This window comes from Sceloporus undulatus, chromosome 1, assembly GCF_019175285.1.
Source record: "Sceloporus undulatus isolate JIND9_A2432 ecotype Alabama chromosome 1, SceUnd_v1.1, whole genome shotgun sequence".
In the NCBI taxonomy this organism is placed as follows: domain Eukaryota; kingdom Metazoa; phylum Chordata; class Lepidosauria; order Squamata; family Phrynosomatidae; genus Sceloporus; species Sceloporus undulatus.
The window spans coordinates 317,066,944-317,087,318 of NC_056522.1; the positions used below are offsets into that span (position 1 = coordinate 317,066,944).

Consider the following 20,375-nt stretch of genomic DNA (forward strand, 5'->3'; position numbering starts at 1 on the left):
ATAACCTTGCCACTTATGCACAAATCAATGAAACATCTGACATCCCACTGTGACCAAATGCATAGAACATGACAATCCTCTCACATCTCACAGCAGAGGTGTTTTCTTATCTGGCATCAATCTTCTATAATAGGCCCGGAATTCTAGGCGAGTCTGTTTTTTAAAACCATATTGCATTGTATTTATACTTTTTCTGCCTTCTGCATTTTTCTTTTCCCTCTCAGCCATCAAGAATGTGCAAGGAGCATACTATCTAAATGGACACTGGACAATTGAGTTTAGCCGGGCTTTGCAAATTGCTAGCACAGTTGTACATTATGACAGGGGGTCAGAGGGTGACCTGGCTCCTGAGTTTCTTCATGCCAGAGGTCCCACCACTGAACCCTTGGTTATTGAGGTAAGCAAGTCTGTACACTTTCTTGTGACATATGCTTCATTACAGCTTGAAAAGTTACTTTTTGGGACAACAATTCCTGGAATCCCAAGCCTCTAGAAAACTGTAGTGCAAATTTTCTAGCTCTTATGTGGAGTAGTTGTTCAGAGAGCTGCATGAGCAGTTCACAGAATCATAGTTGGAAGCACCTGCAAGAGCCATTCTAGTTCAGCCCCTTAGTGTGCAGGAATCCATGACAAGCACTCTCAAAAGATGGCTATCTAACCTCTTTTTAAAAACCTCCATAGAAAAAGAGTCCACCAACTTACAAGGCAGCCCATTACACTGTCAGATAGTTCTTTCTAATGTTTACGTGGAATTTCTTTCATCTTTTATATATCATCTCTTCAAATGGCTATCATATCACCTATCAAGCTTATCTTTTCGAGTTAAACATATCCAGCTCCCCAAGCCAATCCTCACAAGACTTCATTTCCAGATGTTTTACCATCATGATTGCCCTCCTCTGGCCATGTTCCACCTTGACAATTTCCTTTTTAAACTGTGGTGCTCCAGTTTGGACCCAGTTTTCCAAGTGAAATCTGTTCAAAGCAGACTAGAGTAGTGCTATTACTTCCTTTGGTCGAGACACAATTCTGAGAGTTGTAATCCAAAAAAATAATTTACCTAAACTCTGTCACGATGATATTGCTATGGATTATTCCTAGAACTGAGAACTTTTTAAAATGTTTATTTGCTTTTCAACATATAACATATCACATTTACAGACAAACAAATTTGGAAAACCTTACATATACATAAATACACTTAAAGACATCCATATACCTGTACTATATACAGTCAGCCCTTCTTATACACGGATTTTTTATACACGGATTTAAGCATACACGGTTTGAAAATGTTACAAAAAAGTATAAATTTACCTTGATTTTCCATTTTTTATAAGGGACACCATTTTGCTATGTCATTATATGTAATGGGACTTGAGCATACACGGATTTTGTTATACATGGGAGATCTTGGAACCAAACCCCAGCATATAACAAGGGTCCACTGTACCTCACTTACTAACTTAAAAAGACGAGACTTACAAAAATAACTAACCTATACTTCCTAAAAGACCTATCTTTATAAAAAACATATACCATAAAACAAAACATGACTTCCTTCTATTTAGAAAACCTTTCGTATTTGTTCTATTTAACTAAATGTTTTATCCTTCTACCTTAATTACTGCTTTCTTTACATAATATTATTTCAGCTAGCTCAATCGGTAAATTTAACTTAAATATATTCCCTAGATCTTCTTTTACTGTTTTGAGTAAACAGTTATCTTTTTCCAGTTTGAGATACTTTACATTATTAGTTGACCTCTGCTGTCTACCCATACATTTCACTCTTCGAATTTATATAACATATGTTTTCCTAACATTATTCTAACAGATAACTCTTTACTTCCTTATTGTAACCTCTTTCCAACGTTTTTCTAAATAGTCATAGAACTGAGAACTAATGGATGCCACACAGGAAAAAATTAAAAAGGTACTGCTAAGTAAATTGAAAGAGGAATAGACATTTCTTGGCTCATGACCCAATAGAAAAAGAGGAAGGAAAGGAGAATTGGCAATGACGTTACCTCAGATTTATGCAGCAGTCAAATGATGAGGTGTTCCTGTGTTTCCTGTGCATTAAGGTCAGTTTAAGATTGTTGCTTGTCACCTAACAAGAGAAACAGGATAAAAGCTCTTTAGAAAGAAAGCAGTTTGTTCTCTTCGTTGAAGGAAGTTTGTTTTAATTAGATTGTATGCATGACAGGTATGGCACAAAGCAGATCCCAAAAGCAAAGTGCCCAAATGGAAGAGGAGCAGCAGATAGGAAGGGAGTATGCTTTGGCAAGGATCCAAATGTTAGGTCTAGTTCATACAAATAGCCATAAAGGCAGGAAAGCTTTCTGGACTGCACCATTTCAGATAAATGATGGGTGAGCACATGGATGAATGCCATGGATGACAAAACATCTGAATGAAATTGCGATAAATAGGATCACAATAACACAATTACAAAAAGGACACTGCTCAGATTATGCCACATTATTTGGCAGTATCTTACTGATTACTAGATTCTTGGCTAAAATCCAAATCATGGTCAGAAACACCTGTTAAACTGTAAAACCAAGATGATGGTGGTGGTAGTGGTGGCAGCACAGTGGTTAAATGCCTGTACTGCAGCCACTCACTCAAAACCATAAGGTTGCGAGTTCAAGACCAGCAAAAGGGCTCAAGCTTGACTCAGGCTTGCATCCTTCTGAGGTCGCTAAAATGAGTACCCAGATTGTTGGGGGCAATTAGCTTACAGTTGTAAACTGCTTAGACACTGCTTAGGCAGTATGAAGTAGTATATAAATGAAGCTTGTTTGTTTGTTTGGTGGTGGTTGGTAGTGGTGGTGGTGGTGGTGGTTTGCACATGTACAATCAGTGTGTCAGGGGAAAGGGCTAGACATTTTATTCCTATTACATCCAATTCCAGGTGTAGAGTAGAGTTGTTGTTGTTTTGTGCAGCTCTCCAAATGGTGTTAGACTGCAACTCCCAGTATCTGGGAGCATTAGATGGTGTTAGACTACAACTTCACTATTGGTTCTACTATTGAGGGCTGATGGTAGGAGCAGTCCAGCAATATCTGGAGGGGCATACTTTTCCCATCCCTGCTTTAGAAGAACATTTGCTCGCATACAACCCACTTGTGGATATACACACAGCCAAAAATGGCATATGCTGGGCTTTAGCACTTCCTCATCTGTGGTTTGTATGAATTGAGCAAATGCCAGGAAGGGCTGCTACAAGAAGTAACAACAACAACAACACCTGCTTTGCTTCTTTCCCTTCAGCTGATCAGCCAGGAACCAAACCAAGGAATACATTATGAATACTACCTTCCATTCCAAAGGCAGAGCTCTGCCTACAGATGGGGCTATGGCTCGTGGGGCGAATGCAGTGCTGAGTGTGGTGGAGGTAACTACTGAGCATGAAATGCTAGCATATTATTATTTCATTTGTTTAAAGCATTAAAGTCATAATTTCCCAGCTGCAGTGAAAATCCCAGGCAAAAATCAAGTGCTTCAAACACAGAGGATTTGCTCTAGTGAGGTGCCAGTTCTTGTTATACAGTGGATCCTTCATATCTGTGGGATTCAGACCATCACCACTACCCCCTTTGCATGGGGGGGGAATGCAAACAGTCGCCCCAGTGCATCCACATGCATCCACCATCATTGAATAATTTGGAACATGGTGAGCCTCTCCAATCCACAGATTGTTAGCTCACTGATGCAGTAGGCCGCTGTACTATATTCTCCCACATGCGCTTATCATGCACTTATCATGTGTTAGTTTCTGCAGCTGACATTAGGCAAGACTTTAGGGCCAGTTCTTTCATGCCTTTGTTATGTATATGCTATTTCCACAGAGTTACATACATCCCTTGCCTGTTGCCCCTTCTAGCATTTGATCACCTAATTATATTGTTTGGTTACTTATATAGATTAAAATATAGTGCTATAATTATATATGTGAATGAGCCCCAGGAATCTTCCACTTGGAAGTATCCTAACGCAAATGATCCAGCCTACAGGATGCCCACAAACAAGAACAAATACCAAAGATCATAGAATCATAGAAAGGATCACAAAGGCAATCTAGCCCAACTCCCTGCCATACAAGTATACACAACTACAGCACTCCCAAGAGATACCCACCTAACCTCTTCTTAAAAGATCTCCAGAGATGAAGAGTCCTTTGCACTGAAGGCAGTCCATTCCACTGTTGAACTATTTTTGCAATAAAACAACCTCTTCCTAATATTTAGGTGGAATCTCTCTCTCTCTTTAAATTTGCATCAATTGGTTCATGTGTCTGGAGCAGCAGGAAACAAGCTGGCTCCATTTTCTATATGATATCATTATTTTCTATATGATATTATCTATATGATATTATCATCAACTGGGGTGATGGGGCTGCTCTATAAACCAAGTGAGGTGTATACATCACTTTAGATGCTGAAAGAACTTCTAACCAAGTGCCTTGACTATAATAACAACAGCTTCATGTATAGGCAAAACAACAAAAAAAGTGTGCTGCCAGTCAGTGCACAAATTATATCATAGTAACATTGTGATAAAAGAATAACTATGGGGAGAAAATCTTTTTGGCTGCAACAGAAATACATCATTGTTTGAAGTGCAGTCATGACATAAAGTCCTAACATCTGCTCATCCTTTCCAAAATTGGACTTGATCCTTAGATGGCTGATGTGCTCTAAATACATACCGTATTTTCCAGCATATAAGATGACTGGGCATATAAGACGACCTCGAACTTTTCATATAAAAAATAGAGTTTAGGATATACTCACCGTACAAGGCTACCCCTATTCCTTGGAAGCCGGCAGCGGCTGTGCACACACACGCTGGCTTCTAAGGGGCCTTCGGAGGCCCCTTAGAAGCCGGTGCGCGCGCTCTGGGGCCGCCGGCTCCTTAGGCCTCCGGAAGCCTGAGAAGTCGGCAGCCCCAGAGAGCGCACCCGGCGTACAAGACGGCCCCCAACTTTTGACCCAGTTTTAGAGGGTCAAAAAGTCATCTTGTACGCCAGAAAATACAGTATGTTAGATAACTTGTGTATGATGTGGTGTAGGCTGGAGACCAGTAATTTAAATCTTACATTCCAGTGGTGTATTATTTGAGCTAGGAATATATATATATATATATATATATATATATATATACACACACACACACACACACACACACACACACACACACACACATATACATACATACATATATACACACACACTTCCCAGACAGTTCTAAGCCTCTTATCTTGTTTCTGAGTCACTCCTCTCATAGGGGCAGATGTCTCGTACAGCACATATACCCAAAGTATCTTCATCTGCCATCCAACTTTGTTCCCTATATAAGAAGTAGGTGATGGAATTCTCTATTGTTCTGGAAATACTATGATTGTAATCTGATTGCATTTTAATGTTGCTATGGATTATTTGCCTTCACCAATGTGCTTTGCTGTTTTTTCTGCCTGTAGGTTATCAGTCACGGCTGGTCTTTTGTACCATTGACAATGAAGAATATCCAGGCTACATGTGCAGAGATAAACCACAACCAGAAAATAACCGCACTTGCAATCTCCAGCCATGCCCCCAGACAAAACGGTGAGGTTTAACATTGTTTTTAAAATCTGATTTCAAAAATAATATACAATTTAAGAACCTAGGAAGCCTGAACTTAAACAGTAGGGTCTTTATTCAGCTATTAATGCTCCCAAAGGAAATACACATAGGGAGACACTGCGGTTCTGCAAAAGTAAGGGCTAAACAGATAGTTATTCAAAAGCTAGTACGGTGTAATGGTTTGAGTGTTGGGCTGAAGCTCTGGAGACTAGGATTTGAATCCCCATTTGGCCAGGAAAACCTACTGGGTGAGCCTGGGCACACTCTCTCAGCCTCAGAGGAAAGCAAAGGCAACTCCCTTCTGAACAAATCTTGCCAAAAATAAAACCCCTGCGATAGGTTCCTGTTAGGGTTACCATAAGTCAGAAATGACTTGAAGGCAAACAACAGCAGCAACATTCACAAAAGCTCTCTTAGGAGTTTATCAGAAAAGGGAAATTGGAAGTATAATCCAATGGCAATCTGAATGCAATCGTGGGGTTTAATGTTATTGCGTGATAGACTGCAACACGCAAATTTGGGCAATGGCATGCTATTTTCGGGCAATGGGGAGCCAGTTCAAATGCAATGATCATTCATGTAATTGCGCTAAACTAGCGACTTTAAGTGAATGTGTTCTGCCCCACTTTCTTTTCATTCAAATTTAAGAGAAATTCCTCCCGTTTTATAAATTTCTTAGAGATGGTCTTAGTATTTCTGGGCATACCATGGTGAAAAAGGGTAAAATTTAGGATATTATCGCATTGTTAAGAAATGCGACTTACCTCTCCTGTTTTGTAGTCTCATTCAGGATGCAACCAGGTATTATTGCATGGATTTTGCCGCCATCACCATCTCCCGACTGCATCGAGGCAAAAATCTGGCTAAAATCTGTGGCCTCTTTTCACTTTTGAGAGCTTTCCGGGTTTGCAAATCGGCCAGCTGAGGGTGGATTTTAGCTGGAGTTTTGCCTGGATGCAGTCAGAAGTTGGCAACGGCAACAAAATCCATACGATAATAGCTGGCTGCATCCCAAATGAGACTACAAAATGGGAGAGGTAAGTCGCATTTTTAAACACTGCATTAATATCCCTCGAAGGACTACAGAACTTATTCTGTCTCAGAGGAAAGCAGCCATTATGGCAAATATAAGCAACAAGAAACAAGTGCCTATGTACACATTTTAATCTAAATTTCATCCTGCATGGTATTATTATTGAAGATGCTGCTTTTTAACAAATGAAGAATAACAAAGAATAAAAAATAGATGAAATGAAATAACATTAAATTTATGCTCATGATACTCATAGATTTTAAAATTACTCTTCAGAACTGTGAATAGAAACTGTTACATCTGAGCCCAAGCAGAGATAGATGGATTATGGAACATTTCTGTTTAGGAAATTATCAAGATTCATCCAGTAGGCCATTGAATGGGTCCTTACGACTAGACCAAGGAACAAAAAGAGTATAAGGATGTATATAAGGATGCGATTCAGATTCTGTGGCCACATTGAAAACACCTCCAATATCTGCCTTTGTTGATAAATGCAACTGTGGGAGAGGAAATTCTCATAGAAATCACGGTGTGGGGACAGGGACAGTTTTTAAATGTTCTCTGCACACTGTGTGGCCTTGATCCAAATGTCAAGCCTTTCCACACACCCTGAGTTTCTGTTAACCATGAAGAAGAAAATATGCAAGTTGAATTCCTTTCACTGGCAGCTGGGGGTTTCCATGCCAGTGGGGCAATGGATCTGCTCTAATTTTTAGTTCAAAATTTAAAGGAGTTACCCAGGGTGCTGAACTCAACCCTCCAAATAGGTTCAGCTCATTGCACTAGTCCCAACGTGGACTAAAAACTAGCCTCACTGATACTGAACCCGCCAGCTGCCAGTAATTGCTGTGTGTTTGGTTTGGGTGGTGGGTGGTTCTGCCTAAGAAAACTTCAATTCTTCTCCATAGCTCCAATCTAAATGTTTAAAAAGAGAGCGATCAAGGATGGATTAACGTAGCTCCAAAATCACATTTAGCTTGGCCTTAAAAGTCAGTTCTGCATTCAAAGTGTAGGAAGCAGATCCAGATAGCTATGTATTTATTATAGGCTTTAAAATCTCTGTTCTATATGTAAAGGGTATCTTACCTCTATCTGCCGGGAGCATGGAGCCACAGCACAGCATGGAGCTTGGAAAGGATGAGGTAACAAGGAGGAAATGATCTCAGCAGCCTTACTGAGCTCTTCTTTCCCTTCTCCCCACCTACAACAGTGGTCTTCAATCTTCCTAACTCCAGTGTTCCTTTTTTTTTAAAAAAAAATTAAGTTTGTCTGCAGGTGAACTCTTATCCCTCTTAAAGAGGATTCTGGGCTGCATGCTCAGTTCATGTGGTCTTTTGGCCAGGGCCATGGAGCCTCAGTCTTGGCCATTATAATGTACCCCCAGAATTTCCCATTTGATTGCTCACTGCAGCAGTAATAATGCTAATGATGGACATGGTATCCTTCAAGAAACCAAGCTGCCATTCCTCCTATACTCATCAGTAAACACCCTGAGATGGTTCTGAGGAGCACAAGGGTTCCTAGGAGCATGATTTGAAAGCCACTGCCTTAGTTTGCTTAAGGAATCCTTGAAGGCTTTTCTCCTGGGTGGTGGTCGCTATTGCTTTAGATTTTCTCTCTAAATAATGGTGGTGGGTGGTAGATATTGGGGAGACTTAGCTTGGCTTAGGTCAGCCAAGCTTTTTACTGAAGATTGTTCCTTTTTGTATATCTACCATGAGGAGTAGGAAAAGAGAAGAAGATACTTTGGGACTTTGCTTCTTTCTTTCTGCCACTGACCTGAATGAAGATTTCCAGCCATCAGTGATGTATTTTGAGGGTTTACTATAAGCTTACCATAGACTTTAGAGTTTACCAGAAAAGAGATTTCCACACTGTGGAATTGCCACCACAATTGACAAGATATTAGAATTTCTCCAAAAAGATATATTCTCACAATGTATAGTTAATTGTGGAATTCATTGCTGTGTGACATAGTGGTGATGATGGCCTCTAGCTCTGATAGCTTTAAAAAAGGATTAGACAAGTGAAATGAGTGTAAGGTAGATTGTCAATGGATGTTAGCCACGGTGTTTATATAGAAGCTGTAGATTCAGAGACTGTTTACCACTGAATTGGAACAACAGGAAATTTTATTTCAAGCTCTGCTTGTGAATTTCCTGATGGTATCTGAATGGCTGCTATGAAAAATAGACTGATGGATCTGTGATCTAATATTGTTTATACGAAACTAAAAACATGGGAAGCTCCAAGACTCCATTGGACAGCCAGACTTTATCTTAGAAGATCTTTCTGCTTCTACAGTACTTGTGCTCTAGTGCATTACATCACAGATAATGCACCAGATGAACAACTAGGGTCTATTATTCACCTGGTGCACTATGGAGAGGATAGATTGTTGGTAGTTTGTGTAGGTTGCAATGGTCAGACCTAACGTCAAACTCCATTCAGGCTTTCTGCCAAACTTTTTTGCCCTGTCCTTCAATAAGGTGTCTCCAGAGAGTGGGGTGGAGACAAAGGTCATACTGTAACTGAAAAGGAAATTCTTAAGAAATTAAGCCAAAAACAAGATTCTCCAATGGGGTTATTCTGGGCCTGTTAAAAAATAATGGCCAAGGATGGTTTTAAATATGTCTCAGCTCTTGTAAGTTTAAGATACTTTTGCTGGAATTCTTAAGGGAATTAAAAGGAGGGTTGTTACTTTCTCTGTAGTCTTGATCAACTAATATGTTTTTGAAGAGCTAACTGGAGATGGTGATTGTAGGGTATGTACCAGGAGGAAAGTCTGCAGAGCAGGACAGGGATTGTTTTATTTTCTGGTGTTGCCCCTAAGATGCTTACAGACAAGGATGGATTCACAAGTTTTGAACATAGAGTTTTGGAAGGGGAGGAAGGTCATAATTCATTAAAGTGGAAGAGTGGCTTAGTAGGAGCAGAGTCTTTTTTCCTCATTTGCTTCTTTTGCCTTGTAAATGCCTCCACTCCCCAGTATTTCTGTGGGCATACTCACAAATTTGATATAAACTGGTTTAGGGGCATTAGTTTTGGCATTTCTTTTATTATCCAAGCAGTTGTCAGCCCAGTTATTTTTTGTACTTTATACCACAGAATCACCCAGTCAATGTGATCAGTGGCTTTTTTGGAACTGTGGTCTAGAAAATAAACTTTTCCCAGATTCTGCTCTATCTTCCTTGCTGGTTGCTCACTTCCGAAGGAGAGAGAGCTGGTGACCAAGCAGACTGTTACACTCATTTTTAAAAGATGTATTCATGTTTGTATTAGCAATGTACATTATCCCCTACCCATCATAGACAACATTCCATGATTCAGACAATACTCTCAAAGACAAATTATAGCAACATGCTGTCAATATTCAACGAGTCCTCATCATGATAGCTTCCAAAACATTATGATTCAATGGTGAGCCACGTCTAGAATTTGCATGTGATACATATGTTATGAACAGTGCCAAACTTCGTCTTGCCAGAGGTAGAATAGTTGATGGCAACATGGCACCCTGGTCTTTCACACCAACAGATCAAACCCACTGTGCATTATTTGGATCTCAGAAAAAGAATTGCAGTAGTCCTGTAATTACAGGAGTAAAAATCATGATCTTCTAATAACTTTGAGTATAGATGAACTCTGTGACCTTTCCTCAAAACAAAACAATTCAGACATACATATTCACTTGCTACAGGATGGCATTAAAGAAAATTCATCTTGGAGTTTAAGGGTGAGCTAGTCTTTCCACCAGTCTTTTTTCTTGTCCGACTGTGTCAAAGGAGCTGACTAGATCTGGTTCCTGCCCAAAATTTTAAGAAATTATTTTCTTTAAGAAGTTGTCCTCCAGTCCCAACCCTGTGGAGTCTGATCCAATCAGTAAGTAATTTTAGATCCTGATGTTAATAATCTTGCCAGAATTGAGGCAGTGGGATTTTAATATTAGACGTTCATGTTTATTGCTTCATTTGGGTAGCACACAACTTACACATACCCCCAACATTCCTCACTTTACAATTGTTTCTGCATTCCTGATGTATTAAAGCAAAACAAATAACACTGTGAGGTCGAAGGCTTTCATGGCCGGCATCCATAGTTTGTTGTGGGTTTTTCAGGCTATGTGGCCATGTTCTAGAAGAGTTTCTTGCTGACATTTCGCCAGCATCTGTGGCTGGCATCTTCAGAGAATGCTTGCCTGGAAAATGTTGGACACAGCGTGGACAAGCAGTATGCCTGAGGCTGCTTAGTACAGTACAGGCAAAATGGCTGTCTAGAATTTTGATTAAAAGCATAATCTTTGCTTTTGAATATAAAAACCTTGCAACTGTCATCTGTGTTGTTGGTATGGTTGGTGGAGATTTATCAGAAAATTACAAAATTTTAAAACTTTTTAAAATTAAATTTTAAAAACTGATATAATTCATTTAAAAACAAGGGTGTTCCAGGCAAAGGCTACAAATGAGGAAAACAGGAAAAGGATAAAAACAAAAAGACTAAGAAGGAATAACTTAAAGTATGCCATATAGAAGAACAGTAGGAAATTGGAAGCTTCTCTACAGTTTCATGACAAAATGTTTTCTCAGTTTAGGCCTGTTACAGACTGCCAAAATAAAGCTGCTTCGGGTCTCTTTGGAGGTATGTTGTTTAAATGATGCATGCACCCTAAGAATCAGGAAGCTGCACCAAAGCTGCACTCCAGTGCTTAGGAATGGAGTGTGGCTTTGGCGCAACCTCCGGACTCTTTGGACCCATGCATCATTTAAATAGCATACCTCCAAAGAGACACAAAGCAGCTTTATTTTGGCAGTCTGTAACAGGCCATAGTCTCAGAACTACAGTTCTTTTGTTCACTCGTTCTTTTTTATTATTACCAGTGAGTTTCTGCATATCCATGAAAAAAAATACTAGCACTCTGTAGCTTTTCCCCTGCAGGTAGCAAAGTAGATCAAGATAATATTTGCATACTGTAGGTCTCAGAGTAAAAGTTGTCATCATTAGAATTTAGGGGTTACCTTAACTTAATTGTTGCCACAGAAAATCTATCGCCTCGCTTTCTCCCAACAGTAAGTAGACCATTGCTTTATCAAGGCCAAGTCAGTTTCATAAAAACATTTCACTCTTTTCCTTTCCTCGGTTCCTAAATATTTCCAGCATCAGTGCATCGTCTAATAACTCAGTCTAACATTGCCTTTTTAATGGCATTCCTTTTGTCATCTTGAATTAGTAGTCACACCATTCTAAAAGCTGTTGCAGAATTTTCATTGTCTGCCAAAACACTAATTTCCATTCAGTTTCTTTGATGAAACAATGCTAGTTCTTCCATTTCACAGCAGATTGATAAAAATTTGTGGTCATGAAGGCTGGTTAATAAATAATAACATAAAGCCAGTGATCCCCTATCTGTGAGACGGCAAACCTTGCTTTAGGCACCTTCTTACTGCTAGTGCTGGCTTCCTGGTTCCCTGAGAAATATTGCTTTTGCACTTACAGTTGGAAAACTGGGGAGTGGGGACCTTGCTCAGCTACCTGTGGTGGAGGCACACAGACCCGTTCAGTTTATTGTGTCTCCTACAATGGACGTGATTCTCAGGATGCTGTGGATGATGCTGAGTGTGCAATCTTAACGGAGAAGCCACGCAGCACACAGCCTTGCAACATGCGGCAGTGTGCAACATGGACCACAGGGCCCTGGTCTGAGGTGAGTTGTTAATGTAGATTCGGTGTACATATGTATTTATTTGAAAATATTTCTAAGTTTCTTTTCATTAAAAGCAATCTAACTGTTGTATGGGATGAAACATCATCTTTATTTAGTGCTGTTATTGTACATGGCGCTAGACAAGTAAAAGAACAAAACAGTTCCCTGTGCTCTGGTTTACTATCTAATTAAGATATGACACAAAAAGAAAAGCAGGTGACAGGGTGGACAGATATGACCTCTTCTTCTGTCTTTCTGTGGCCAGGGCAGTGGCAGATTATTTATCTATTTATTTATTTATTTATTTATGGGATTTATATTCTGTCTTTCTCCCATGGAGCTATGTCTGCCTCATCTTCTTTCCCTGCGAGGCCATAGCAAAGGCATGTTTCTGTTTTTTCACAGAAACAGGAAACAAAGTTAAAACAGCAACATAAAAACCAATAAAACATCACAGTGAGAATAAGCTACAGGATTTAAATGATGCACATGTAGATAAACATGAGCACACACAGAGGAAGTAGCTAGTTACTTGGTTGATCTGTGGAGGAGAGGAAAATCTAGTATATGGTTATCTGGTAGTACTTCACACTCTTATGCAGGACTCACAAAAGTTAAAAATTTTTAGTGAACACCTCCCAGAACCCCCTCCTGATGGCCATGCTGGCTAGGGGATTCTGAGAGCAGCAGGCCAGAAAGTAGCTCTTTGTTCTTGATTCATCATCTATGTTGTTCTGTGTATGGACCAATTTCCCTGTCTCAGTTCATCATAATTTTCCTATCTCTTATCCTTAAAATTAACAAGCAGAATATAAATTAATATAATTCAAAATACTGCAAGTCTCGTTTGCTCTTTTCATCCAGAAGAAACTAAACCCTATGGCAATGTCCTTCAAATTAAATGGAAATGTTGTTTCTGGTGTAGAATTTCAACAGGATGTAGTAATTCTAAATGAAGTATGTCTCTAGAGCAGTGATGGTGAACCTATGGCACGCGTGCCAGAGGTGGCACTCAGAGCCCTCTCTGTGGGCACACATGCTGTCGCCCTAGCACAGAGTTTTTCAGAGTTTCTTACTAGAAAGCCAGAGGGACGTGGCACTTTGCAATAAATAAGTGGTGTCTGGGTTGCAGTTTGGGCACTCGGTCTGTAAAAGGTTCACCATCACTGCTCTAGAGTGTGAAGAACAAATCAATGCAAGCAACAAAGAGATTAACGTCTTACAGTCGTCTGTTCCTTTTTCTCCTCTCCCCAGTGCTCAGCTAGCTGTGGAGAAGGTGTTCAGACCCGGACTGTAAGTTGTAGGGCACATCTGGGCTCCCGGATCCTAGATGCTGCCTGTTTGACAGAACCAAAACCTCCACATACTCAGCCCTGCATTGGGGAGAATTGCATACAGGAGATTGGCTGGCATATTGGGGACTGGGGACTGGTGAGTATTACACATATCTGTCTGCTGCCCTATTTCCTAATTCCCCTTCCCCTTGTCTGCTGTTCTCAGTATCCTCCCTGTTTCATATTTCAAATTTTTAGCAAGACCTATTTGCACAAGCACAGCCTTTCTTAATCTGGGATGTTGTAATCTAATGGCAGGAAAGTGGTCATACCAAACATGTTTGAGAGGCATTTTAGTTGGCTTGACTGTGGTTAGATTTGGAAAGTGTTTGTGTATGTGCCTTCAAGTTGCCTGTCAGCAAAGTAGTGGTGATGAAGTCTGTTCACATCATCACTTGATCAGCAAATGAACTTACAAAGTGAGTTCCCAGAGGGCTAGCTGAGTTAATTTGCTGCAAGGAAAACAACAAGGACTTATGTAGTACTTTGAAAACTAACAAACTTCCATGGACTATATACCTCACTGTTCATGAAAGCTCATACTATAATAAATTTCTTGTTCTGGCCAAGGACAGCAAAATAAATTTCTTAGGTGCCACCAGACTCTGTTGATTTTGTCACAAAGGGGATGTAACTGGAGGTGCTAAAGGGCAATCACCGATTGGATTTTTTGTTTGTCTGAGGCCTATTTATTAGTTTTATACAAGTGAATTCATTATCCTGTTTATACTTTTGTTCTATAGGAGCCAGGGGCAACTTCTTACTTTCAGGCCTAGAAATAGCCCCTGTCCAAAAAGGCACCTCCTTATGTTTGACCATCCCGAGCAGCCACTGCCTGACACTGATCAGAAGGTGCTACCTATTCCTCACCTTCCTTGATCAAGGAAGTGTGTGTGTGTGTGTGTGTGTGTGTGTGTGTGTGTGTGTGTGTGAAAGAGAGAGAGAGAGAGAGAGAGAATCCAGCTCCACATAGAGCTGGCACTTAAGAAACCTCTCCCTGAGACAGCAGCTCAGGCTATGCCTATGTATGCAAGTGAATGAGGGACAAGCATCATACCCTCCAATTATCCGGATTTGACAGAGACAATCCTGGTTAATCCTCCCACTGTTTTCAACTGCTTCTAAAATATCTCAATTTCTCTCCCTACTTTCCCCGTTTGTCCTCAGCTTACTTCAGTTGCTGCAAAATGAGTTCAAGGTGCAAAAGTAGTTTATATTCAGTTAACTCAGCGGAAGGGAGAGGTGAGGAGGAGATGGTATCTTCCCCTTCCCAGTAGGCTCAGGCAAAAGCATACTGCTGCAGCCTCTCCTAGCTTGTGTGCTCTTCCTTTTGTCACTTTTACTTGACAACACTCAGATGTTGCTTGGCCACACGTATCCCAGTTTTCACCTGTGAAATGTTGGAAGGTATTTAAGGTTGAATTTTGAAACCCCATCAATGAAGACAAGTGGTCCTCATTGTGCTTCATTGGTTGCCCATTCTGTTCTGCACAACCATCTCTGTCAACCTGCTCCTTGTCAGGAGCTTATCTCAATGCCTCTGGTGCCTGACTTACCTCTTCCAAATTTGGCTCAAATTCGGAAGTTAGGTTGATTTTATCGCATTGACTTTTCTGTCAAAATGGCTTCCCATTGCCTCCAGGGCTGAATTCCGGCCCCGTAAGTCACTTCCAGTTTGGAAAAAATGGCCACCAAAGTGACATACAGGGCCCGAATTCAGCCCTGGAGGCAATGGGAAACCGTTGTGTCAGAAAAGGTTCTGCGATAAAATCAGCTTCCAAATTCAGAAGAGGTAAGTCGGGCACTGGAGGCAGCATAATAAGCTCCTTAGTTTATTACAGGGTGGCTCTGCTCATTGCCTAAAAATGCCTTCTTAAACTTATAACTCTTTCAGAGCAATAGGGTTACAGCTCCCTCTTAACTTGGCTTTACCTTGTGTTCAAGTGCTCCAAGAGCTGTGACTCAGGCATTCGAACCCGCCAAGTCATCTGTGCTGATGGAGACTCCAAATTCTACAACCACGAAATGTGCCAGGCCATCCAGCCACAGATACCAGCCATGATGGGAAGCTGTAACACCCAGCCCTGCCATCTGCCACAGCGTGAGTGAAAACTGGTGGAGATACTTATTTTTATGTCACAAAGACGATATTCCCATTATCCATTTCAGAATGCTCTGGGTGATAAGGATGGACAGTAACAATGACACCTTTTTACACGGTCCCATCACTACCTTGTTTATGTGTTTGTGTTGTGCCTCCTAAAGAGTTCAACTGTAAATCGCACATTTCTGAAATTCTTTTCATTTGCAGAAATTGTTACTTGGTAGAGATTGGTAAATGATTAGATAGTAAAAGATTGTGGGCACATACTGTATTAAAGTACATCATTTGACATACAACAGCACCTAGAAGGCCCATAGAAGATGCTGGACACTATGTTCAGTGCAATACGCTGTAGAAAGCTACAAAGTTCAGCTGTTACAGCGGCCGCTATAATTTGGAGTCCTAACTCTCTTGTACTGAAGTTATTAAGATATTATCAAGACACAACAAGGTCTAGAGGTTTTGAAGGCTTCAACACAGACAACAAAAGAGGGCATGAAAATCTCCTTCCTTTCCTCCAGTTGGGACTAATGATACTGCACCATGACCACTTTTACTTTCTGGATTTTTCTTATTTATCCATAGAGACATAGGAAGTTCATTGTATAACAGATTGGACTGGTATTAATGCAACTTAGTAGCAAGGGCCTTTCCAATTCTTTAAAAAAATTAAAAATGGAAGTGCCTTGAACCTGGAACCCTCTGTATTCAAATGTGTGCTCCATCTTTTTTGCTACAGACTCCTTAGAAATCTCTGATTATACCTGCTAAAAGATATAAAATAAGATATAATGAAAGATGTATTGCCTTGGTCTTCTCAGTGATCATAATCTCCATATTGTGCTACTAGTAAAGAAAAATATACCCTCATTGGATGTACAGTACTGCCTTTTCTGAAAAGGGACCAATATGTTTTCAGCATGAATCAATACAGAACAGAGGAAGTTTGCATTCATTTATTGATAGCCTAAAATTGGATGGGAGAATGCCAATGAAAACCAGGTGCTGTCACCTACATTTCAGAGGAATGAACTGGCAAAACCACCTCTGAGTATTCCTTTCAGTGAGATCGTGAGATCTCCAGAAGCTGACAGGCAACTTGAAGGTACACACACACACACACACACACACACACACGCACACTATGTTCCTCTGAAAATGCCAAACAAGTTCAACAAGAAGTAATCCAGTATTTCTTCATTTCTAAAGTACTGTGTAATAGACTTAGTAGTTGAGGATTTGTTGATCTTCATTAGTAGAAAATAACAACTCACAACCTTGATGTGAAAATCTACAGGATTGACATTTTGCAGCAATATCAAAGTAGAGTTCTACTTTCACACCATTCCCTCCTACACATGCCTAAACAAAATATACAGTATAACTAAGCATTCCTTTAATTGATTTCCATAGGAGTAGATATGCTTTTACAGAGCAAGTGTAGTGTAGTGGTTTGAGCATTGGGCTACGACTGGAGAACAGGGTTTAAATTCCCACTCTGACATGGAAACCTACTGGGTGACCTTGGGCAGGTCACACATTCTCAGCCTCAGAGGAAGGCAAAGACAACCCCACTCTGAACAAATCTTGCCAAGAAAACCCCATGATAGGATTGCCTTAGGGTTGCCATAAGTCGGAAATGACGTCAAGGCACATAAGAAAAAATAATTTGGACACAGAACAATTCTCTGTCTCCCCACACCCACCCACTTTACCCAAACTGAAATCAATGTATATGATTATAAGCATCCCCATTTATTCAGTGTTTTCTAAACTAGGAATGTTGTTCTGATTGCAGAGGTTCCCAGCATGCAAGACACGGCAGGCTACGATATCAATCGCCAGGCCTTATTGACCCGCTATAACCCTGCTCATGGCTCCACAGGTTTGGAACTACTGTACTTTATTTTTTTTTCCCTAATGTTTTGGTTGTTTTGCCTTCCCTTTGGTAGCTGTACAATACTTTTGATTGTGGTTTATAATAGAATTAGGCTCTTAAGCTATGTATGTAGGTATGTAAGTATTGTCAAAAGGCCAAAGTAGGTGTCTTTCTTCATTTTCCTACCTTTCCCCAGGATGGTTTTAACTACATTCACAGAAAACAACACTGCTATGAAGTTGAAGGTAGGGGAACAAAGCATTTTTCCCCAACCTGGGAGTGAACTGACTTGGTGTGGTCACTTCCTGTTTTGGGGTGAAAAAAAGAAGGTTGTGAATGCCACAAAAGGTGATGGGGAGGCAAACACCCAAAATGTGATGAAATGGCTAACCGACCTCTATAGAAGCTTGGGGAGAGGGCACATGTTGCCTTTGGACTGCACTATATGGCATAGAGGCTCAAGTCAGGTAATATAATCTTCAAGCAGAAATAAAGGAACTGTGGTGAAAACTATTTATCAGTATTACCGAAGGTTTGTACAAAAATCACTGTATAGTGACAAAACGTATTTACATGAGATCCCAGGCAAGGTGATGATCCCAGTAGGACAAAACATCCACTCTTGTTATTTTAATCATATGACTGGGCTTCATTCTGGTCCTTATCTAGTAACTGCAGGCAGGAGATGTTTTTATGTTTCACAAAATGTTATTTTTTCCCCTCAGTTTCTGCAAATGAAAGAATAATCCAAGCCAGCTCTACTCATCACCATCAGCAGCCCAATGAAGATCACAGCTCCAATTTCTTACCTCTTCGATGGGAGTCTCACTCAAGGTCCTCAGCATCACATCACCACAGCTCCCAACAAAATACTGGGGCTCATGTTCATGACTGTAATCAGAGTCCTCATGGTTGTTGTTCAGATGGTCATACTGCTGCAGAGGGTCCCTTTGGGCAAGGCTGCCCATTTGAGGGTTGTCATTTGAGCAGGTAGGACAATTGAGTTTAATCACTCATTTGCAAAGCTGATTTGTTGGGTTGATTTGAACTGATTACATTTGAAAAAATTATCGGTGCGAATTAAGGAAAATTATTATAAATTGATTTGGAAATGGTATTTGACACCAGTGAGACTACATAATATAAACAAAGATAATTTAAAATATTGTTGGAGAGGCTGTCAGGAAGTAGGATCATATATACATATGTGGTGGCAATGTAAATATGTACAAAAATTTTGGGAAATAGTAATATTAGAGATAGAAAATATTATGAATATAAAGATAGATAGAAAACCAAACATAGTATTGTTATCAATATACAATGAAGTAGAATGGAAAGAAGAAGAAAAAACCTTGTAACAAATTTGTTTACTGCTGTGCGATTAGTCATAGCAAGAAATTGGAAAACAAAAATAAATGTGAAATTGGAGGATTGGTATAAAGAAGTTTGGAAGTTAGCAATTAATGGCAAATTAACATGTAAATTGACAGTAAAAAAGGATTATGGAAAAGAAATGATTTTGATGAAATATGAAAGAAATTTATTGAAAATGTGTACTAAGAAAAGAAGATGGGAAATTACCTCCACAGGAGGAGTTAACATTTTGGATGGAGTATAAAGAAGGGAATGGCTCTGGGGGGAAAGGGGTGCACTGAGGGGATACTTAGGATTATTTTTTTAAAAAAAATGAATAAGATGCAAAAGTACATGTATGTATGGAAAGAATATTAAATCTGTTTTGTTTTGTAAAATTTCAAAAATACTAAATTAAAAAAAATGAACTGATTACACTAGGACAGACTTCTGTTGTTGGTTTTGATACAGATATGGATGCTGCCCTGATGGGATATCACCTTCTCAGGGGCCAAACAAAGAAGGGTGTGCACAATACTACAGTGATGTTTACGTGAACAGAAATGAACCTGCTGCTGTCTCTCCAACGGTAAGGGTAGAAAACATCACAACCAGATATTCTGGGTGAAATACCTTGACAGCAATTATTAAGCATTAATATTGCACCAACACAACAGTATATTGGATGTTTTGGATCTCATCTTTTGTATTCAATTGAATATAGGTGATCTTCTTTCAGAGACCTAGGAGGCAGCACAAGTGGTGGCTGAGGCTTTGCAATTTCATTGTGATTGTCCTACATAAGGAATGGCAGGAATAATTTTCCTTAATGTGCATATAAATTGGTATTTGAGCAAATCAGTCCTGAACAGTTTCTCTAGAAGCCAAGATGACTAAAGTGAGACTTTCATATTTTAGACATATCATGAGAAGAAATGACTCATTAGAAAAGACAATAATGTTTAGAAGGAAATAGGGGGGGAAAGGAAGACCATATTACAGGTGTATATTTTCAATCAAGGAAGCTGCAGCCCTGAGTTTGCAAGACTTTAACAGTTTTGTTGTTAACAGAGTGACTTAGAGGTCTCTCATTCATAAGGTCATCGTAAGTTGAAGTTGACTTGACAGCAATTAATAATAATAACAACAAAAACACATGTAGTTCAAAGCACTTTACATACACATGACTAGCTCAGTCATCCTTGCCACAGCTAGCTGTGTGTGGAGTGGGATCAGTTGCACTTTCATGTTGCCAATGGTGAAGAGAGAAAGAAGAATTTAATTTTGAAACTGTATAATGAGAATGTGGCATTAGTACAGTTTAAACTATAC

General features: G+C 39.8%; 1 protein-coding gene across 3 annotated transcripts in view; it reads left to right on the forward strand.

The window, feature by feature from the left end:
- The window catches only part of PAPLN (papilin, proteoglycan like sulfated glycoprotein), a 90,985-nt gene that overhangs the window by 44,715 nt on the left and 25,895 nt on the right, over positions 1–20,375 (forward strand). For 2 of the 3 annotated variants that reach the window (XM_042446920.1, XM_042446921.1), the window contains exons 9-18: positions 225–397; positions 3,280–3,403; positions 5,489–5,615; positions 7,746–7,811; positions 12,163–12,370; positions 13,625–13,801; positions 15,649–15,805; positions 17,607–17,693; positions 18,413–18,677; positions 19,515–19,632. In XM_042446920.1, coding sequence (XP_042302854.1) covers positions 225–397; positions 3,280–3,403; positions 5,489–5,615; positions 7,746–7,811; positions 12,163–12,370; positions 13,625–13,801; positions 15,649–15,805; positions 17,607–17,693; positions 18,413–18,677; positions 19,515–19,632 — 1,502 coding nt within the window. The remainder of the gene's footprint in view (positions 1–224; positions 398–3,279; positions 3,404–5,488; positions 5,616–7,745; positions 7,812–12,162; positions 12,371–13,624; positions 13,802–15,648; positions 15,806–17,606; positions 17,694–18,412; positions 18,678–19,514; positions 19,633–20,375) is intronic. The other variant, XM_042446922.1, reaches the window with a different exon arrangement.